The 23,551-nt window shown below is 38.7% G+C and overlaps 1 protein-coding gene across 2 annotated transcripts in view; it reads left to right on the forward strand.

Annotated features, from left to right (window-relative positions):
• The window catches only part of SEMA3D (semaphorin 3D), a 140,532-nt gene extending 117,954 nt beyond the window's left edge, over positions 1-22,578 (forward strand). The window contains exons 12-18 of one of the 2 annotated variants that reach the window (XM_015875912.3): positions 767-989; positions 3,851-3,939; positions 5,081-5,122; positions 6,339-6,496; positions 8,737-8,801; positions 10,916-11,055; positions 20,896-22,578. In XM_015875912.3, coding sequence (XP_015731398.2) covers positions 767-989; positions 3,851-3,939; positions 5,081-5,122; positions 6,339-6,496; positions 8,737-8,801; positions 10,916-11,055; positions 20,896-21,309 — 1,131 coding nt within the window. In that variant the 3' untranslated portion in view covers positions 21,310-22,578. Of the gene's footprint in view, positions 1-766; positions 990-3,850; positions 3,940-5,080; positions 5,123-6,338; positions 6,497-8,736; positions 8,802-10,915; positions 11,056-11,635; positions 11,996-20,895 lie in introns of those variants that run through there. The other variant, XM_085552012.1, reaches the window with a different exon arrangement.
• Positions 22,579-23,551: the final 973 nt, after the last annotated feature.

Genomic DNA, 23,551 nt, shown 5'->3' on the forward strand with positions numbered 1-23,551 from the left:
CAAATCTTGTGTATATTGATCTGTAGGCAGGTTCTGGTGTGGGCCTAAAACTAACAGAAATGGAATATATGTAATTTTGAGTAGTAGGCGTAAGAATAGGTGAAATGAAACAAATTATCAAATTGTGGGTAGTTTTGAATGGAGAATAGGTGGGAGCAGGATTAAGGAAAGTGAAGATGAAGGAGAAGCACTTTTTGGAGAGCGATAAAAGTTAACAAAGAAGAGAGTGGAGAAGTGAGGAAAAAAATGGCTGTTTGAAGAACTGGGGAAGCACACACTAGAAGCAAATGCTGAGCTTCCCAATGTGCTTTCACACTTCCAGACAACATTGAGCTTGTTCAATTGTGAGTCAAATTTCATTTCAACTTCTAAATGTTACTAGACATATAGAAAAATAAACAAAACAAAACAACAACAACAAAAACAAAAGCAATTCTACAGTGACTAAAGTCTTACTGGGTGGAAATCAACTAAAATTACACTCTTATTTAAGCATCTAGAGAAGCGTCCTGCTTTTCAGGGTTTCTGAGATAAGGAGCTAGGAGATATGGCTTTCTGTAGGTATGGTAAAGGGAGGATAGTTGGACTAGATGATCTTGTAGGTCCTTTCCAACCTTGTGATTCTATGATTCTATGAGGAGCTGGATGGAGCTCTCAGGATTTCAAAATGAATAAACAGCTTTCCTGATACACACAGAGATACCTGCAGATTTGTTGTATTTCTTCCCTGCTATACATCTTGATCTATTTTTTTTCTTTCTTTCAGTGTCCAAGTAAAACCTATGATCCACTCATAAAATCTACCAGAGATTTTCCTGATGAAGTCATTAGCTTTATAAAGCGCCATCCCCTGATGTACAAGTCTGTTTACCCGCTGACGGGAGGACCAGTGTTCACGCGAATCAATGTGGACTATCGGCTGACTCAGATTGTGGTGGATCATGTCATGGCAGAGGATGGACAATATGATGTTATTTTCTTGGGAACAGGTAGGAAAGGACTTCCATTATTGTTCTGCACAGATCCTGCCCTCTAAAGGCTCTTCTAGTCTAGCAGGTCCTGAATAAAACTATTGATTAACATATTTTTCCTAAGCTTACAGCTTCAGAAAGCATTTAGATGCCCTTATTTGTATGATGGGACTTCATAAAACTGTTAAAATTAGATTAATTTGTAATCTCAAGACACACTGAAATTAAGACTAAAATTAAGATTTTAATGGATCATGGCCCCAAGGTGATAACCCACTTATGGGTCAGAATAGCTAGATTTTCTTACCCTCTGAGTTCTATTCAGTACTGCTCTTTATGTTACATGGTGATCTGGCTCCAGTTCCCACTGGCAGCACATCAGTAGGCAATTAAAAGGAATAATAAGAATAAGAATAATAACCTTAATAACCTCAAGGATTAATTTCTGTTATCAACAGTGACATGGTGCATCAGCATTAAATCTCTTCTGACACTGAAAAGCTAAGAAAGATTTCAGATGCAGCCTAAAGCAATGATTTCACTTAAATGTATTTAAGAATATTACTTTGCAACATGAGTAGCTCCAAAGAAAAGGACCAGGATTGAACAGAGAAGGACTAAACTACTCTGTCAGGGAAGAAACATGACTTGCAGTTTGTAAGTGGATAACTGTGTACATATTTAGATTTTCTGATAGCTATGTGCTGTAAGGAAAAAAGTTTGGTTTTAACATAATATTTAAATTTAAAATCAGTGAATGGACTTCATCTTACAGTATATGACATGCTAAGAATTATTAGCATACCAATTCATAATGCTTTTAAAATATAATCCCTGGTCTTATTCCACTGAAATTTCATGTTCTTAATCCACAGTTTGAAGTTCCCTAAATAGTAATAGCTCTGATAAAGCATTTTGCACCATTACATCAAAAAACTTCAGTAACGAGGTCATTGCCATTATCCTTATCTCACAATAGATGAAACAGTGGTATGCGGGGAGGAAAATGTTTGTCCTAGGGTGGCGAGTGAGCTACCGAATTGAGAAACCAAATCTCTGTTTAAATCCTAGTCCAGAGCTTGGATTATGCAGCTTTTTTTCCTGACCTATGAGCAAATTTGATATCTGAGTGTAGTTTGATAGCTATGGGTACTCTGAAGTGACTTGGGAAAAGGAGTGAATTGCCATAGGGCACCACCTCTTACAAAATGTGGGCTATCCCACCTGCATCATCACATCCTCAAGCTCAGACAGAGCCTCTTTTGAAACATTTATGTATTTTAGCTCAATTCTCTGCACAACTCTATCTTCCAAAAGAAGGAGGTGTGAGAGTGCCCTACAATCCCCATAAGTCAGAGTTGGAAAAACACAGTTTTTCCATTAATTACATTACAATGCATTTCCATTAATGTGGCTTCTACTCCCCATCTGCTTGAGAAGGTCAAGAACAAAATTTGCAGAAAATCCTTGCTTCTTTATGAATATCAGAAAAGATGAGTTCACTCATTAAAAACCATGATATATTCCTTCTGTGATTGCAGAGATGCTTTCAGAAGTTTTCTGTTATCTGCTATTAAGTTCGTCGAAGCAATACAATTACATTTAGAGTATAGCAACCGAAATACTGACAAATTATTACTGGTAGTGTGTCTACCCAACACTGACAGTAACTAATTTTTCATATTGGAGGGTCCCAGTGCGTACCATGCAGTCACTAGATGGCACTATGCGATATATAGATGCAGATTTAACAGCAGTGCCTTCCTTGAAAGTGAGTTTTCTTTTGCAGGGACACAACATTTTGTTCCATTTTATTCTCTAAATTTGTCTTATTGAAAAAAGGAATTCTAGATTTGAAGATAAAATTTCAAATGTCATATTGAGAGACTGAATACAAATATATGAAATAACTACTAGGGTGTTTAGCAGCAGGTAAAAAGGAAACTTGCTATGTGTTTGAATATATGCAGCCATATTATTGCAGAATTTAGGACGGCAGGCAGTTCAGCACATGCAATCACACTGCTGGGCTTTGTATATACACAAGCTTTGGCAATCTCATCCAAAACAATGATATATATATAAGGCAAACTGAAATAATTTTAACTTTGATTGGCAATGTGATCTCCTATAGTTTGGAAAAACAAGAATGAAAGTCTAATTCTTTGCCTTACAGTGTATTATTTTCCATCATTTCAGTATTAAAGATAGTGCTTAGGATTAAGCTGTGCTGTGTCATTTCTACGTTGCCCATTACAGCACCCAGCTCACTTTTCTCAGCAGTTTTTAAGGTTTTAGTGTTGTTTTGAAAACTATTTCTGATTAAGGAGTTATGCTGATGAAAATTAATTCTATAAAAATAAAACAGTTTTCTGCTGATTTGATCCTCATTAAATTGGGTCAGATAGGCCACAATTCCAGGTAAAGCAAACATGCAGAAAATTCCAGCTGACATCACAAATGTGTTTGCATATGTATTTATGTAGCAGCAGGGTTAGACCATCTATGCTAAGCACAACAATGCACAGTTGTATTGGCTCAGGCATACTGTAAGCATATTATATAGAGCTATATAAAAAGCAACAGATGCATATAAAGGTAGATGTCATTTGAAGGCTTCATTGGTTTTCTCTTCTTCACAGTTTTTGATGTTTTTTATTTTGTGATCTAAGTTTACAAAATCAGTTTGTTTGTTTTACATACATGTACAATTTGGATAAAATCCTAGAATCATAGAATAACCTGATTTGGAAGGATGATAAGTATCATGGAGTCCAACTCTGAATGTATGAGTCCAACCATGAAATGAAGTAAGAAATGAAGTAGCTGAGACATAATAGTATGTTTCATATAGTGAATGTTGTGAATGTTTGTTTCAGACATAGGCACAGTACTGAAAGCTGTGAGTATCACCAAGGAGAAGTGGACTAAAGAGGAGGTGGTCCTAGAAGAACTACAGATATTCAAAGTAAGCATTAACAGCCACTGCATCAATTACTCAGGAGACTGAAAGGCTCAGAATGCCTTTATCTGTATGACTGTTTGCTCAGTGGAACTAGTTTAAAATTCTAGAGGGACAACACGTCAATGTTTAAATGCCTTGATATTCTCTAAGAAAGTCAGTTGGAAAAAATAACAGAAACAAAAGAGCAAGATTTATTGAACTCATAGAAAGTCTCAATTTTTCTGTCTTGTTCTACTTTGCAATCCTATTTTGTGCCTGAGCTGTTTATTATTATTTTATTTTTAATGGTGATATTCCCATTATTTGGCATTGGAATTATTCTTTGCACAATTATAATTTAAAAAACCAATCAAGCAAGAGAACTCACAGATGTAAAAAAAAAATAAAAAAATAAACAACTTTAGGAGTTGAGAACTAAAAGAAAATAAATCAAACTAAGTTTTGATTATCGATGTGTTTTAATTCTTTGATGTGGGCTGACTCAGCACTTTTGACCATTTTGGTTTGGTTATTCTGGCTGAGTGATAGTGAAGCAAAGTCACTAGAGCCCTGCTAATGCCAATGACTTCTTCATAAAGAGAACTTCTGAAAAACCCAAACTTCCTTTCTGCTGTGTAGGCACAAATTCTCATTGACCTCATTGCTTGCGGGGAAGCTTACAGAGATATATCATAACAGTAGAAAAAATGATATGTGCCTTCCCAACAGATTTTCTTTTCCATTTGGAATTTTCTTCCTCGTTCTTTGTATTCTTACATTGCTTTGCATTCTCTCTCCTATGTGCTTTACAAGGTCATTGTAAGAGTTTCATCTCACAATAAATAAATGAATGTGTATGTATCCCTCAGATAGGCCAAAGCCTTTCAAATAGTGTATAAGTTGATACAAGGGCTTGTTGCCAGTCAGTAGGTTTTGTAGATTGCATGAATTAAAGACAAAAAAGTTATGGGAGGCATTCCTGGAGGAATGAATTTAATGAGTTTTGTTGCTTGATTTGTTTGTTTCAGTTTTGCTTTAATATTTGTTTAAACCAAGTAAATCAATCTGCAATTTTATATACATTTCAGAAATGTGAAGTTCTGTTCTCATTTTATTAACAATATGGAAGCTGTGAACTAATGAACTTTCCTAATTTGTTTTTCAGCACCCTTCATTTATCTCAACCATGGAGATTTCTCAGAAGCAGGTAATCACAAAGCCATTCAATTACTGCAGGATATATGGTACACTGAACAGTAAGCCTGTTGTTAGGTGTCCTCTGTTACTTATTGGTCAGACTTTCCATGGGTAGCTCTTAAAACTTATCTGGAAAGAAGAGGGCATGTTAGAACTTTTTTCCCTGCCTAATTCACATTTGCTTACAAACAGTAATTTGTGTACCCAAACTGGTAATTATTCATGGAAACAAATCTTTAGTCATATGGTTGTGGGATTTGTGAATGAACTCACTGCACATTTGTTTTCTGAGCACTAGAAATTCTTGTCTCTTTACAGTGTAGCAATAAATTATTAGTAGAATTATTGTTGTTATTTTTATGTATTAGCAGTGAAGAGAGCTTAGGGCCTCATTCGACTTAACATTGTATGTGCAAAGCCTGCAAACAGACCCTCCTCTAAATCTGAATTGGGGTGGTCCCTCCTGGTGGGTCCGGTCCCAGCTGGAAAGCCCTATGGGAAAGGGCTTCAGGGCATCTCCTAGCTCTGAGATGCCTCTGTGTAAGCTTGGGAGGCATCTACGGAGGTGGCTTCAGCAGTATGCACCAAATATAGGAGGTATTCTGCCATGCAGGCATGCAGAGAACAGCTGGGTCCTGTCTTCCCTGAAAAGAAGGTGGCAAGCCAGCTGGAAGTATAGCATTGAGCCAGCTCTGGCTCAGCAGTAAGCACTTGGACCACCCTTGTCTCAATTAGTGATCCACTCACACACTGGGAAGAGGTGAATAATGTTATCCCTGTACTACCTAAGCATCAGGAGTGGAAGATGATATTTTATTCACACAAAGTCATCTCTAGTTCTTGGACTGATAACATCATGGCTTGCCAGCCCCTTTATTTAAAACGTATTTATAAGCCCCTCTCACCATGCACTGCTTCAGTGGTTTTATTTTTGACACAGCACAAAGCTAAAAGTGTAAGGGTGTTGAGTGCTGATGTCTTTCCAAGACAGCAGTGTGTTTACCATTAGGGTTTGTTGGGGACTGCCCAGTTCACACTGAGCCCTGGAGCCCTGAGAAACAGTTTACAGTAAAGGTGGAATTCTCTCTGTTTTGTTTCTTTCTTTTTTCTTTTTTTTTTTTTTTTTTAAATCTGGGGCAAGGCTGAAAGTGTGCAAGTGTGGCACTGAAGAAGAGCCAGGCTACTTGGAGAATGATCCTAATTCATTTGTTTTGCCTGATTTGCAGCAACAATTGTACATTGGTTCCAGGGATGGATTGGTTCAGCTCTCTCTGCACAGATGTCACACGTATGGGAAGGCTTGTGCAGACTGCTGCCTTGCCAGAGACCCATACTGTGCCTGGGATGGAAACTCCTGTTCTAGATACGCCCCCACATCTAAAAGGTAAGAAAAAAAGTACCACATGATGTAAAATATCTTATTTCTTGTAAGAATTGTAGAGGTTTGCAATAAGAATGTACCACTTTTTGTAATAAGATTTTTTGGGGGGGGATTTTTTTTTTTGGCTACTTTAACCCACCATGTCATTAGCCTTAAAATTTGATCAAACTCTGGCCATGTTTCTCATTTTCTGCTCAAAAAGATGAGAAAACAACATAGCATTGTTTAAGTGTGTATGGCAGTGACTTGACTTCTTCAGCTAAGATAATAAATCCAACACTTTCCTTTTTTATGCTGAATGCTTTAATGCATGAGATTCTCAGGTCGAGTACCAAGTTATGACAATGGAAGAGAGATGTGAGAAACTCTCTTAAACTTTTGCTTTTTGCACAGTGAACAACAGTATTTATAAAGCAGATTGCCTTACTAGAAGTCTAGTATTCTAGAGTAATCAGTAATGAAGTTCAGTGAGCTCAGTAAAAAAAATGCATTTAGTTCTGTGATCTAAACAAACTTTTCCTATCTGATTTAACTAACTGATAAAGCAGCTCACTCTCTTAAATTGTGTTTATGATCTGAGCCATGAGAGGGAGACAGAGATTTAAGCAGTGAGACTGGGCCATGCCAGGAGTAGCTTTTCCACAGTGACAGAAGCAATATCTAAACTTTCTGTCCACATCATCTGGGGGAGCAGCATCGATCTGCATGGAGGAAGAGCATGCTGCAGACTCCGGTGGTGAAGTTCCTGAGCTGTTGGTTCAGCTTGGGATGTGCCTGCTGGAATTTTGGTCTGATTTAGCCAGAGTTCTGAGCTGGTTGATTGAACTGGAGTCCACAGCCTCCTCATTCCTCTTTGCATGAAGCCTTCCTGACAGTAATTCTTGTAGTGAGGGTCAGAGGTTGCAGGCTGAGCTCAGTCTCTGGAACAAGATTTTCTTGCTCAGGGGCTGCAGCGCTGGAACCTAAGCAATTAGACAAAGCATTGAAGTTAATGAGTCATGGGTTATTGTGTCATGGTGTCAAGGAACTTTATGTGTTTTCCCTCAAAGCCAAAGCAAACTAAATTCAGAAAAGCATAAATGAAAGGAGAAAAGCAAGTGTTCAGGCTCACTGCAAAGTAAGTCACACGTGAGGCTTGCTGAAGCCTGAGGTGGGCTGGGACACATAGATTGATGGTCCACACTTTTCAACAGATGTTCATTTGATGGGTAGGCCAAAAGTCTGTGAGTCCCAAACAAGGGATGTGTGGCCAGCTTTGGGAATCCTCTAGTAGATCAGTTGGATATTTTTCTTCTGCTGAGCAGCCTTTGCTTCCATCATGCCTACGGTTTTTACTACAGATTGGCTTTGGGATGGCTGAGGCATCACTCTGTAGATGTGAGGTCCTACTTCAGTGTCACTGTGAGAAAGGGAGTTCCTCCCTAAGTCTCCAATTGTTCTACTGAAAAATTAAAAACTTATGTTTGTACCTCTTGGGAGATAAATGCAATCATCTACAGATGACAAGTTGTGGGTTGTTTTTTAATATTATTACACAAAATCACAATGAGTTTAAGTAACACACATACATTACTGAGCAAGTTTACTGTGAAATGGTCTCAAATCTTTGACTTAAGTTCTTTTTCAATCCATACAGATGAAAGACAGTCAGATTTAACTTATTTATTTATGTATTTATTTATTTATTGTTACCAAAGTAAAATATAAGTTTTCTACCCTCATCTAAGTGGTTGATTTACTGGCCAGTATCACCTTGAGCTGATCCTGGGCTCATGTTTTATTATTACCTGCTGAAGCTTAGATCTTTTTCATGGCATAGAGCATGAAAGATTTTTCCAGAGATTTACAATACTGTCCACCCACCAGGACACCTATATCTGGAGCAGACTCTTAGAGCAAGTTTAACTAGACTCTTAAAGCAGGTTTTTCTCCCACTATATGGCACATTATTTATTCTAGAAAGACTTCTTTCTCTCTTTTGTTGTTTTTTTTTCTTTCTTTCCAACCCTTTCCCCTCCCAGTGGTTTTCCCAAATCACAGGCCCTTTCTCTTGATGTCAATTGTACAAATCTCTCTAGGCCACATGCCGCTTTGAGGGTGAAGCTGGTTTTAGTTAAGACTGTAATTGGCAGCAGTAGGGTGGGAGCAATGTGCCTTCACATCTGCTGAACTCCTCTGCATTTTGCTGTTGAATTCCAGCAATTATGCCTGAAGTGTTACAAGTTTTCATGCTTTTCCCATAGGAGAGCCAGAAGGCAAGATGTCAAATATGGAGACCCTGTCGCACAATGCTGGGATGTGGAAGACAGTGAGTATTTTGGACCATTAAAATAGCTGTCTTTACTGTGCTTCAGATACATTTCTCAACCCACACTTAAACTCCCAGAGCCAGGCTAGTTAGTAGAGAGCCAGATCAGGTCAGCACCCATGGATCCCATGTGGCCACCATCTCCAGCATCATACAAGGGGAAGAAAAATATTGCACGCATCACCCCAAGCAGCCACCAGCATCTCTGTTAGTAGAGAAATAGGGGAGACAATCTCCTGGGGAAACCCTCAGGTATGACAGCAGAATATACTATCTTTTCCTCTTTGCCCACATGGATGCAAGTCCCAGGACCCAGCTCCAGCTGCCAAAGCAGCCACTTCCTCTCTCCACGGCTTCTTAAGTACTCCTGTTATTAACAAGAGCATACACTCCCTCCTGTCAGCTCCCCCCTCCTATTCCCGCACCCTCTTTGGATGCCAAGAAGTCTGGCTTGCTCCTTTGGCAGCTGCAGCAGCTCCCATGCAGTGTGCACTGTCAGTATGAAATCCTGAGGTTATGCAGCGATCTCTGCGGCAGCATAAAATAAATGAAAAGCATTCAAAACCAAGTTTGGGTTTGTCTGGAGCTTACACAGTCAGTTATTAATGTGAACAACCCAGTCAAAACAGTATTGATAGTATCATTGTGCTCAAATTTTGATCTGGGAAAAGCACCACTTTCTATTGATCTCTGGTGAATTTCATGCTGCGGTGGTACTGGATGCCTGCCGTAGATCTCGGCATGAGCCCCTGCAGAAATCAGAGCTGCTCACCACAGGATCAAAGCCTAAAGCTGCTGCACAGTATAGAGGACTCTGACTGTACATGTGTACATGCGGACATAGTAAAAAAGTCAGAGTAAAGTCTCATTTCCATCGAAGTAAATGGCAAAACTCCTGTTCATTCCCCTAAGGCCAGAATTTCTCCACTTTCTGCTTTACGAGTAGAGGTATCTGAGACTGTGCAAAGCTCAAGGTTATAGAAATGCTAGTAGGAAAGGCTGACAATGTCACAGTTTCCTGGAAGGATAGCTAGATGCTGGAAAAGTAAGTTTTCCTACACAATGCAAAATGTCTTCACATGTAAATTGGTATTCATCTTTTGCCAGGATACAGCAACCCCAACAGAAATTTTACCCAGCTGAGGACAACCCCTGTGTGCCATAAAACTAGAAGGTTGACCTGTGCCACTTTAGGTTCTTGGCTTATTTATGCTATTTGTGATAATTAATATAATGGCCCAAAAACCTACTTAAATTCAGTTCTCCACTGTGTAGAATTCTGTCCCAGAGACTGCATTGGCTGCATGAAATTATTTGGCTCTACAGAAATCTCTGTGGCACAGTGAAATGAAATAAAAGCATTTAATGCAGAGAGCTTGAATTTCTGTAGCTTTCATACATATTTGTACTATATAGAAAAAAAGAAATCAATCCAAAACTGTATCCATTTTATTGTTGAGATAACTTTTGATTTAGGAGACAGCACTGCTTTCACCTTCCTCTGTGTTATTTGCAGGGTGTAAGAAACAGCTTTTGTCTGATGATAAGGCAGATAGGACATGAAGAAAGAAAGAGATACGGACTTGCAGAGATTAGAAATGCTCAGGTCTACCAACTGCCAAGAAAGAATGCAGATCTGCTTGTGTACTTCAGTGTTTGGTCTGAAACATGTTAACATGGTATTTCAAGTTGTGCTGAAGAGAGGCAAACTTGACTTTAACCCTGCAACTCCTTTAAAATGTTTAGGAGGAGCAAACCAGACCTTACAGTCTACCTCTAGCATTTGCTCAATCTCTCTCAGGTTTACTAGTTGCATTACATAGAGGAAAAATACAGGTCAGATTTTAAATTCCTCAAATGTGAAAGCCTCCACTTTAAAATGGAGCAAGCTCACGATTTAGGTTTTATTGACCTCCTTAAAAAACAGTTGCACTGGAGGAAGGTTAGCAGCTGCCTCTAAATCCTCATAGTTATAGTTTAAGCTAAAAGTTAAGTTTCCTTTTGCTTTTTTATAATTCACTCACTCTTATAGCATCTGTTCTGAATCAGGCTATTTTCCCATTGCTTTAAAAACCAGGTCAGGGTTAATCTCCTGTACCATGTTTGCTTTCCAGGCATTAGTCATGAAACTGCTGATGAAAAGGTGATTTTTGGCATTGAATTTAATTCAACTTTTCTGGAATGTATTCCTAAGTCCCAGCAAGCCTCTATTAGGTGGTATATTCAACGCTCTGGAGAAGAGCATCGTGAAGAGGTAAGTTATAGTCATCAAGGCAAGTTTCCTCTATAGAGAATTCAGCTGAGCATTGAAAGGCAGGAGTTACTGGAATTAGCCAATGTTTTGCTTTTCCTTGCCTCACCTTAGGTATCACATAGCATTCTGGTATCACCATTTGGGGCATGCAGTGGGGAAGAGAAAAGCCATTTGCACTGGATAATAAGCAGATCTAGATACTTATTTTGACTTACATGCTCATTCTATGAAAGAAAGAAAAGAAGTAAAAGAGAGAAAGAAAGGAAAAGAAAGAGGGAAAGAAAACAAAAAAAGAGTAATTAGGCTTTTTGCAGAGGTAAAAGGCAGCCCTGAATGTACTAAAAATAAATAAATCCTTTTTGTTCAGAAATTAGCTCAACTACTTCCACAGGTAAAACTATGTGCAAAGCTCTCTGCTTTAATTAAGTCTCTATTCCATTTAGTGTCTGTCTGCTTTCTCTTATCATGTTAAGCACTGCAGCTAAGAATTTCCTTGTATGGATTGCTGTCTCCCCTGAGAAGGGATAGGTTGTGCAGTTAAGAGCTTTTGTTTTTGTTTTTGTTTTTTTTTTCTTGTTAGTTGAGTGTGAGAATGTTTCTGGAATGGTATTCTGTGCTGAAGCAGAGATGTGAAGTTAAAAATATGAACCTTCCACCCAAAGTAGAAAGCAATGAGATTTGTGATGGCCCTTAACTCCCACAAGAGGCAGTTTTGTGGTCCTCACTTGTGGAGAAGCCCTGGAAAAACCTCCAAGTCCCTCCTTGGATCTTTGAACAATGTCCTACAGATTCTTTTCTGAGCTAATGACAAAGGGATCCTATTACTTGTCCAAAAGGTCAACAGACTGGGAATGGTCTGGACTGGGTTTGAGTGAATTTCAAACCTCAGGAGTCCTCACAGCCTTTCTCATACATGAATGGTTTTGTGACCGAGGCCAAATACTGCTGTGATTGCAACCATGGCAACAGAGAAGGAGATGGGAAAAGAACTGCCCTTTCAAATGAGCTCCTCTCGGGTATCAGACATGCTTTTTCTGTTAAATGTGCATCTGAGACAAAATTAGTTTAAATGAGGGGAACTATCACACACACAACCAGTCTTCCACTCTTTGTGATAACTTGTCCTGTGATGTTTTCTGAGTGTAGAAAGCTGGGGACATGCAAGCGAGGGCAGGTTCTCATGGGAGCATCCCCTCTGGGTGACTTGATGCCATTTTCCGTCGCATGGAAGGAGGTCTCTAGAGTGGAGGCCACCTCAAAGTGAAGACTCCAATGCAGCCCAGGTTGCAAGTGTGGGGATATAAGGCATGTCTGATTTGCCTCCATGTGAGACACAAAACACAAGGCTCTATGTTGACTATGATGCAGCAGTGCTTTCAATTTACACCCTTTCTATTACTCGTGCTTTGGATTGGCAAGGATTCTTTACTGGGAGTAAACATCTCATTAATTTACAGACACATGCCTCCCACTAAATGCACTGAATATCAAAGGAAGGAGATTACTGGTTTGAAATGCCATCTCTAACCTCCATTACTCTCCACACTTGGAAAGAAATTGTGGTCTTTTGATCAGCAGGCCAACCACACTCAGCCACAGATGGTTGAAGTGAAAACCCAGCTAGAAGTGTATCAGCTTTTAAAGACCTATGGGCATTCATGGTTTGTGCTTTAATTGATTTACCTTTAAGTGTTTTGTACAGAAGACTCAGTGCTCTACTTCCCTAAGGCAGACATTTGCAAATGAAATTACATATTTGATCAGAGAAATGAGTAAAGCTTTTGCTTAATTCTAACCATGTGCTGAAGACTCATTTTTAAATGCATTTAAGGAGGTACTTCATATATATGTATATATTAATAAGAACAGTAACTTATGTTGATTTGTGGAGATAATGTCAAGTTTTTGAAGTAATTTATTGCATCTGTAATGCATCCTCAGAGCTACAAACTTTGCTTGAAAAAGTCTCTGTGAAGAATGTAATATTTCTATATCACAAGAAGTATTTTCAAGATGTGAAAGCCTCTTACAAAGGTCTGCTTCTGAATTTTACCAATGTCAATTTAGGGAAAAAAAAATAAAAAATAAAAATCAGTTGATTTTCTCCTAAATCACAGGGTCAGGTATGCACCTGAAAGTCAGGAAGCTGAGTTCTTGTTATCTTTTGTGTAACTGTAGAGCAAACTTCAGGTCAAAATGACTTCTGAACAAAGTTGTAGCAGGCTATGAACCTGTATAACATAGCTTACTTTGAGGCCATATCATGTTTTTCCACTATTCCTCCTTCTAAAATGTTTGTTGTGACAGTGATTGTACCCTCACTTCCCATATTTCTCCAAAAACTGCTAAGTCAGACAGTGAAATTCCAATGTTGCAGAAGTGCCCAGCTTGCCAAGGAGGTGACCTAGAGAGGGAGTATGGGAATGTGTGCATATGTGTGATGGCATTTGGTTCTCCAGCAAGCACACAGCATACATCTTTGCACATTAGCAGCCTTCCACAGCAATGTTTACTGGGTTTGCTCAGTGTAAACAGTCTGACATCTGTTTGTATGAGAAAAGTAAAGCTTTGCTAAAAGGCTAGATTAACCTTTGAGGCAAATTTAGAAGAAAATTTGAAGAAGAAATCTGCAGACAGATTTTCTACATTATAAATGCTAACAGTAGGCAAATAGCTTCTTACCACATATTGTCCCTAAAGCCATAGCAGTGTTTCTGTGATCAAGCTTTGATAAAATAAAAGTTGGAGCACATGTTCCGGAACTCCTTGGAGTGGTTTTGTTAGTTTATTTATTTATTTCTTTTTGGCAGTCTTTGAAGACTACAGTTTGCATAAATGCATAAGTACACATTGACAATTAAAGGATCAGATCATTTAAAGACAGTATACAGCTATTACTTTTGCTTTAATTTTTGCCAGAGAATTCCTATTCTTATTTTCTAGTGTTCAGTTCCAGTCTACCAAGAACTAAAACTATTCCTGAGCAAACTTATCTTGTATACTTCAAATCATTACGTTGAGAGGTTTCATTTATAGAAGATAAAGAAAAAATAGTTGTTTATTTATTTTAAGTAAAGCTATTCATATGTGAATGTAATGTTTGCAAATGCAGATACCTGAAGTTGAATTCTAATTTCAGAGATGGCTGTCTAAATAAAAGACCTAATCTATAGAAATGCTAAGAAATCTCCTGTTGGAAGCTGTAAGAGCATTTGCAGGTTAAAATGTTAAACCCTCTTTAATTTGGGCATCTTTAAATTGAGATTTTCAGTTTTTCTAATTTGAAATCTATCTTATCAGTGGAAATGAGCTCACTGGTATCAGAACTTAATTTGGGAACTTCCTGGAAAATTCAAAGATAGGCACAGTAATTTACTTTCTTTACAAAGGACTTCAGTTTGACTGAAATAACATATGTGACAGCACCAGGGTAGTCATATTTAATGTGTAGCTTGATCTTTGCTCAGCCAATGCCTCGCCATAACTTTTCCCATTACCATTATATTTTCTGCTCTCCATCCCTTCCTGCAGCAGATTTCTCAAATAACACTGTGCATTATTTCAGTGCGTGCCTTAGCGGTGTAACTTATTGTGATGACGATACCATGCTTTGCAAATGACTCAGTGCACCTGGAACTTAGGTTACGGACTTTTAGTTCCAGGGCTGTAACTGCAATGTCTCAGCAAGTCTTTAAGCCTTACTTTGCAAATAGACAGCTACGCACTACCCCTGACATGTACTACAGCTTCCTGAGGGAAAAGGGCAAAATCCAGACTAGATGGGAAGCACTGGGCCCAGCAGGATGTCTCTGACATTTCACCCTGTGGGTCATGGTTCAGAGTGTGACTTCCAGGCACAGCAACCTGTGGGGAGGGATAGGATCTCCTGTGGTATAGGAGCTGTCACCAGGTCATTTTGCTGCCAGTGGGAGTACATTTCCCTGTAGTTTGGGGCTGTTTTAAGGTCAGGAGTCAAATATCTAGTGCTTTTGTGTTTAGTGCTGCTCACGCAATTGATCATGTTTGTTCCTGTGCTTGTAAGCTTAGTCAATGAGATGAAGGAGAGCGTTTTGGCAACTGGAGTTCATAAAAAAAAAAAAAAAAAAAAACCAAAAACCAGTGGGAATGTCATTTCTCCATAATGTCTTAAAGTGCTGTAGCTTCCTGAAGCATAAACTCTGATATTTATTTATTTTTCCTGGAATTCCTATGTATTAGGTATATAATAGGTGTCAGGACTGGAAAAAAAAAAAAGTGCATGACTCCCTGCAAAGCTATTAGTTTTGGTGCCCTGTGGCTCTGGAAACTATTAGACCTCCTGCTTTAGGCTGGCCTCTACTCCAAGCCTCCTGGGGCTCCAGCCCTGCCAAGCTGCCATGCTTCCACGCAGGGGACAGAGCAAACCATATGGTCTGAAGTGATGGAATAGACATGGATCGCTTTTAGCTCTCTCTTTCCTCCTCTTTTTGTAATTAGGGATGAAAATAAATTCATGAAAAGGCAGAAAAAACTTCCAGCTTCTTCAGCAGTTCTTACTCTTTCCTGTACCCCTATCCCATTACCTGGGCAGTGTTTTTCCAGACAGACCCAGCTTAAAAACCATCAGATGTTTAGGTAGGTACATGAGTGTGACTCCACCCTTGGACAAGACATCTAGTGAGGCACAAGAGTGTGACTCGGCTACCCATTGAAGAAATATTTCCATTCCACATTTTAGCCAGACTAAGCTATTTTTGCAGGTTACTCAGGATCTGTGTCCTGTTCAGTTGACCTTAGTGGGCGTACATTGTTGAATGAGACATAAGTTTCCATATCTTTGTGTGGCTGGGGATTTTTGCATCATGATGATTGTGAGTTTCATGGTGACAAATATGTGCACAGTAGCTGAGTAAGAAAAGAACAGGCAACAGGATGTGAGTTACCAATAGTACCCTTTGTCAGAGGAATAAAGTTCGGTGTTTGTGCAGCAAATGCATACTTAGGCCTTCGGTTGATAAGAAACAGATCAAGTGAGAGAGAAAATACATTTATCCTGTAGCTTAGGGACTAATTATAACTCTCAAGCTTTCTCTATTTTATTTTATTATGACTCATTCACTTCACTTTTTTTAAATTTTTTTTTATACCTTGAAATTCTTAAGTAAGACTAATATTTTTGACAATTTCCTAAGGGGGAAAAAAAATATATGTTACTCTGAACTTCTATATAAAGTGATATTACTGCTCTGATTTGAAGATAATGAGGAATAAGAGTTTAAAAATTAGTTATAGAATGAGAAGTTAACATCACCTTGAGAGTAATAGAACTCATATTTCCACCTTGTCATTGCACCAACACCCTCATCATTTTTCCTGTGGCTCCTAAATAAATAAAAAGAGATGTTTAAAAAAAAAAAAAAAAAAAAAAAAAAAAAAAAAAAAGAGAGAGAGAGAGAGAGAGAAATTAACAGCTGTGTTGAAATTACATGATTAGTTTACCAGGAAAAGAGAAAAAAAAAGTTACATGAAATAAAGATTCCAGCAAAAATCAGTGATTGTTATTTCCAGTCAAATGGTGAGGATGAGGAAGACAAAAACAAAGTAAAATGTGAATTCTCAGCAAATGTTCCTTACTTTCCTTTCTCCTCCTCTCAATTAGTTCAGGGATTGCTGTTAACCCATGATTACACCAGCTTTACCTCAAACATTTTTTTACATGGTGATTAATGAGGGAAGGCAGGCTTTGAAGCCACTTTCTTCTCCCAGACAGGTGCAGTGTTTTAACTGTGAAGGAGTTGACATGTGAATTATTTGTAAAGAGGGAGCTATCTAAACACATCATTAGCAAAGGACAAAAGGCATTGACCTAAACTGGTGCCACAGCACTTTCAAATCCTTGGTTGTTTTCCAACTTACTGATTGTTTAAGGATTTGCCATCATAATTGGCTATGCCTGTTTTTCCTCTATTGTTAAATCAGGTTGTGAAAATTGAGTATCTGATATACATGGAAATATTTTTCCTTTTTCAAATATTGCCAATGTATATATAGCATGTGCTATACTTTTAGTTTGGTTTTAAGAAAACTGTTTATCGTATACAATTTACCATTAAAAAACAGTTTAAAAACTGCTAAGAAAATCTACTAAGAAAAGGAAATTAATAGCAATCAATTGCTTCATTTTTGTGGTTTACAACTGGTTCCCTATTGAACAAAACTATTTATCTCCTGTTTAATTTTTATTATATGCTCAAATTTAAGCATGTCATCAAGCTTTTATGAACAAAGCCTTTGTGCTTCTGAATTGTTAAACCCTTCTTATAAATATTTAAGGAGAGCTATTGATTATAACATAAATGGGGGGAAAAATGAATCTAGAGTTGACCAAAATAAAATGATGTATTTTATCTAACTAGTTTTTTACCCTTCTCAAAATTTAATAAATTATATTTTACATCTATAGCTCAGAAACCAAAGAGCACATTAAGCATTCAAGCAAAAGGTTAAAGATCTACTACCAAGTAATGAAATGCCAGGTGTTTATGAAACTCCAGAGCCCTGTGGGGGAGAAAGTAGAGAGGAAAGACAGGAAGAGTTCTGAACCTATAAGTAAAACAAAATAAACAAGATACCGAAAAGAGAAGTGAGAGGGAAAACAATTATAAAGTGTTGCTCAATACGTGTGAATTCAGAGTCCTAATTTCATCCTACTAGGGGATAAGAAAGGAATGAACAATGAAGGCCCAGAGAAGGTGACAGTCACCATAAATCAATATCCAAGGTTAACATAGGACACTGTGTAAGAATGCTGTTCATTAAAAACAGGATTCCTGATGGGCTGGGATTAAGGGACACAACCAATTCAGACTCTCTTAGCTTTCTCTGCAGTACCCCAATGCAGAGGGGGACAACTCCGTCAGTTAACACGTTTATAACTTGAAAGGGATGGCTGCTACACAAATGGTAAACAATCACGAGTAGTAAGGTGCTGGACTTGGGGGTCTAGTCATGTTTTCAAGTCTAGGTCTACCATTATTCTGCCTTCCTTTCACTTCAAATAGGCGAAGCTCTATCAAGGGCTCTTTGGCCTGGCGCCCAGCCAGCCAAAAGAGCCAGCTGGAGCACTTCCAAGTGTAGGAGGTGCACAGCTGTCAAGGCACTCTAGACTACAATACTGGCAGAGCCAGGACAGGCAGATGCTACTGCTGCAATTGCATTGAGCCCGGAGCTCAAAGAGATCTGTCCTGTTTTCACTCAGGCAGTGTGGGAAGGAGTTCTTTGGATAAAGCTTTATGAAACATAAATGTCTTCCAATTATCTTCACTTTTCCACCTTTTTCTTTAAATTCCTCAAGTTGAGATCTGTAGGATTTTTCACTGTTGATAAGAAGCCTGGGGAAAAAAAAGTGGGGCTTCCTTTCATATTTCAACATCCAATCCAATCAGTTCCTCCTGGCTGCTGCTTCTACTTCTCTTTCTGGAGTACAGCACCACAAAGACACCTTCCCTATACATATTTCTGCCTACAGCTACTTATCCTTAGGGTCATTTATGCCTTTTATGCTCCTGCTTTTACTATAACTGTCAGGAGAGTACATTTACTTGGGATGAATGTCACAATCTGATAAAATTGAAGTCTTTGGTCTATACTGTAGCTTCTCTGGGTAGAAAAGTGTTCTATTCTTGTCTCCCTACTATCTTCTATGTCTGCTCATCTGTCTTGACCATGATTTCTCTGCTTGAATCTCAGTGTAGTAAATAAAAAATGGCTTGTGCTCATTTAGCACCTGTTGTCAGAAAATAATCTGTTTTCTACGAATATGCAGAAATTAGAATGATTCCACCCTACTGGTGCCACTAGATATCATTATATCCAGTTTACAAACAAAGGATCTAAAGCTCACAGTAGACCCAACACTATCAGCTGGTGGCACGGGCCAAACAATACTTGGCCACAGAAGCAGGCAATGAGAATTTTGTTCTGATACCGGCTTTCATAGTGTTTGATTTCTTCTCTCTGATGCAGTCAGATCAATGTTGCTGCACAGGCCTATATCTGCCTTCCTACCTAACATATCTACCTCCTACCTACTACCTACCTAACTAAACTAAAGGTTACTGAAGACAGTTGTAGCTGATGCAGGCTTGCAAGGAAAATTCTTACTGTGTGGATGTCTCATTTAGATACATGTGCATTACTTTTTCTGCCTATCTTGAAATGGTCTCTTAAAGTCTTTAATTCTTCCAGAGTTCTTATAATAGAATATTAGAAAATAGAAAAGCAAAAAGCCCTGGGAGGTCATCTCAGCCTTCTCTTTGCTCTGAGAGACCCTGTTATGAAAAAGTACCACTGAGTTAGAATCATAACAGATGGAGAATCGTATGTATAAATACATTTTTTTCCCGTGGAGTAGAGAAGAGAATCATGTGCAGATTTTTTACATAAAGAAACACTGTGTAGCTTACCCACTGTGAATAAATCTAATTTAGTCATCTTTATGCCTCCATGATCTTCATCCTCTGAAGTTTGCTGGAGGGTCAGATGTGCACTCTGGGAAATTTTCCAGATCCTGTGTTGGTTCTCTCAGCCCCCACTCTGCTTTTTAAATCCAGTACTCAGCCTTATGGAGTTTTTTACATTACAACAATAGCATTGGCAGTGCTGAGGCTGTGCCCAGGGCTCTGGTTATGCTGCAGGCTGAGTAAGTGGCACCTTTGGTGTGGTTGTGGGCTGCAGCCTCTGTGCGGCAGCAGCACATCGAGTGGTGAAAGCTCTGGTGGAACACAATCGTTTTCAAAGGTGTTGGACACTGGGAGTTAGTTAGAGCTCTGCTTTCAGCCTCTACCTCTGATATTAATCTTCATGTGATCTTTGGCAAAGCACTTATCTTCTGTGTTCCCCAGCTGCAAAAATACTTTGGTGCCCAGTGCCCCATCCTGTTTTTCATGTTATTTATTTTATTTCACTACTTTAGCCTAGTTCAGAGTTAGGTTATTTTGGAAATCATTCTCAGATCACAGATATGTCACTTAACTTACAGTGTTGTTATTACTGTGAGGTGCACTTTATTTTGTAACATGTCATACTGTCTTATGTTTTTGGAAATACTTGCATTTGTCAATGAATCTGCAGGTCCACACTGACAGACTTCAGCTCTCACATACAGTCTTCCGCCCCCCCTCCCCGACCCCCCCCCTTTAAGTTCTTCTTCATGGATCTTAACATCAAAACGATGAAAGAATTGCACTGGGTTGCCGTCATCTAAACTATCTGGGAACTTTTAATCACATCTCAGTGAGTCAAAGACAGGATTGACTGACTTTTATAAATCCCAGCTGATGAAGATAAAAATCATAGAATCAGAGATTTAGACTCACAGAATCATTTAAATGACCTTTAAAGGTCATCAAATCCAACTCCCTTGCAATGAACAGGGACATCTACAACTCAACTGAGTTGATCAGAAAATCAGATTATTTCACTTTAAAAATCAGCAATGGTAGTTATTTTCAGTGCAATGGCATCTCAGATTATTCCAGGTATACAAGCACTCTCCTATACTGGGACGTACCTGCTCTCCTTCATGGAGAATACAGCCTACCTATTGCATCCTGGTGTGATGAGTGCTGCTGTCTGTCCTTTCAGCTGTATAGCATTTATCTTTTAATATTGCATGCTGAAATGTCACTGATGCAGGTGAGACAGTAAGTAGCATGAACTCAGAAATTGAAGTATCTCATGGTGGGATGGGTGTGCTGTGTACCAACCCTACCTTGCCTCCACTTTGGTATTGCACTGATATGTGTTCTGTGTTTGCTGATGAAATTAACTTATCATACTTTCTTCTGTCCAACCCCACAGCTGAAGGCAGATGAAAGGATCATAAAAACAGAGCATGGGCTGCTGATTCGCAGCTTGCAAAGAAGGGATGCAGGAGCCTATTTCTGCAAAGCCCAGGAACACACCTTCATCCACACCATTGTGAAGCTGAATTTAAATGTAATTGAGAATGGGCAAATGGAAAGCACCCGGAAAACTGAGGATGAGGAGAGTCGGGTGAGGGATTTGCTGACAGAGTCCAGGCTGAGGTACAAGGATTATATCCAGCTCGTCAGCAGCCCCAGCTTTAGCCTGGATGAGTACTGTGAACAGATGTGGCATCGGGAGAAACGACGACAGCGAAACAAAGGTGGTGCCAAATGGAAGCACGTGCAGGAGATGAAAAAAAAGCGAAACCGAAGGCATCATGAGCCAGCCAGGCCACCATCCACATAGTTTGCAAACACTATTTAAAGAAAGGACACTTCCCATGAAAAAAAAAAAAAGAAAAAAAAAAAAATACTGTGTTTTGGTTTTGTGCATCTTGCCTATGAATTAGTACTGCTTCTTATTGAAATCAGATAACTTATCATTGCTATTAATCTGTACGTGACTGTACAATGGGGTTTGATACCTTATTAGAGTACCACTCACCAGGCAGTAATTCCAAATGCGTTCATTAAAAAGGAAAGATGTAAACTTTTAGCTAATTTCTGAATAGCCTGAGGCTACTTGAGCTGTGTTCTCTATTTTCTGCATAATTTTCACATAGGATTTAGTATCCACATTCCCATGTTAATATCTGCTGCCATGTTCCACCCCAGACATGGCTCTATTTCAGGAGAGGGCAGATGTATTCATAGTTCTTTGGCATCTTTCTTAATAAGAAGCATGGTAGAAATGTGTGACAGATCAGCAAAATACCCTCTAATTTGCCCATTGGGCTTGTATACAGGCACATGGGTGGGGTTTGCTAGCAGAGAAAGGCTCAGAAAAAAAATCAAATTAAGTATTGGCTTAGGGACAACACTGATTTTTCCCATTGAAAATAAATAAATGAAAAAATTTAAAAAAAATTTAAAAAGTAATGAAAGTGTAATCATAGTTTAAGAGAGGGAAATTATCAAGCCTTATTCATTTGAGTTTGATAGCCATCAGTTTGCAGTCCATCTGCTGAAATGAAATGTTGACTCTAATTGAAACTGCCATTGAGATGCTTGGGAGTAAATTTCTTAAGTGATGTGTGGGAGGTATGTGCACAAATCCTGTTTAGCAAATAATAGGATTCCTGTCTGTACCTCTCTCATCTCTCTAAATGTTGTTCACTGGCTGTTCCTCTGGCCCTTTGCTAGCCTCATTTTATGCAAAGGAAAAGAAAAATAAAAGACAACACGAATGCTAAAACAAAAGACGATGAGGGAAGATATTTAGTAGCTGAGACCAGTGCTCTTGACACAGAGCTGACATTCCTCAGATATGCGTATTCTTTGGGATTTTCTCCCAGAGGTCTTATGTATTTTTAGGTTGAAAATTTGCCTTGTTGGAATTGATGCTTTTATTATAAATAAATAAAACAAGAGATGTCCATGTGTAAATAAAACTTGTAAGTTAGAAATGTGCTATGTACTATGATTCCATTTGTAAAGTGTTCCACGTGCCTCAGTTGGCATTTTGGTTGTAACAGTGTAAATCTTTTCATATCATAAACAAGAAACCTTGTCCTTATTCTTGTCTATTTGACATAATCACAGTTTCACTGAATTTATTCCTGATATGCAGCAACAAACACAAGCACAAAATCAGGCCTACTGTCTCTTCTCATAAGACACAGCCCCCTCCCTCCTCTTCCAGCTAACCCCCTCCATTTTGCCTTTCATGTCTTTTTGAGTGTGAAATGACAAATTAACCACTTCTTCACATGCAAGAGAGCTTTGATGGATACCAAAATGACAGCCTTTACTCATTTCTCATGCATTCTATAGACCTGGAGAGCAAAGTCTGTGGGAAACCCATGTAATTGGTGTGCACCTCATTAAGGTGAGAACTAAGAACACTGCCCCAGGACATTGTAGGTTCTCCTTTACCCATGCTGGTGTTTGCACGAACGTTCAGTCCCAGGTTGATAACTGTGTGTATACCATTTTCATCACTGTTCATTTCCTTTCTGTTGAAAATCAGACATGACAATGTGTGCATCAGACTTCAGAAAGGAATCTCAGCTTACCCACACTTCCTGTAAAGCCTGAAAGTTGCATTTGCATGTGTTATATAAAAGCTGGCAATACTGTATGTCATTAATTTTAGATGCTTTTTTTTTAAATATTATTATTTATTTAATAGGAGAGGGTATATGAGTTAATTAGGAGATATTAGATAGCACGTGTACAGAGCTTTGATAGTGTAAAGTGCTGAGTGCTAATATTATAAAACATGCCTGTGGGGAGGAGGGAATTTCTCATCTCAGTACTTTTAATTAGCAGAGAGACTGATGCTGAATACACTACCCAGGAGTACACTACTTTGATCACCTGCCCAGAAGTTTTTTCTGCCACTTTTGCAGCACAGGAGGCTCATCATTTTGAGCACTTTGATTTTAAGGCTAATTAAGACTATTTAAAGGAGGTTTGGGGGGCTATAAAACTACTAAATGTGAAGCACCCTATGACTGGGACACTAAAATATTCTTGGCTGGAATTTT

This window comes from Coturnix japonica, chromosome 1, assembly GCF_054131305.1.
Source record: "Coturnix japonica strain WE chromosome 1, WE-NBRP24, whole genome shotgun sequence".
Lineage (NCBI taxonomy): Eukaryota > Metazoa > Chordata > Aves > Galliformes > Phasianidae > Coturnix > Coturnix japonica.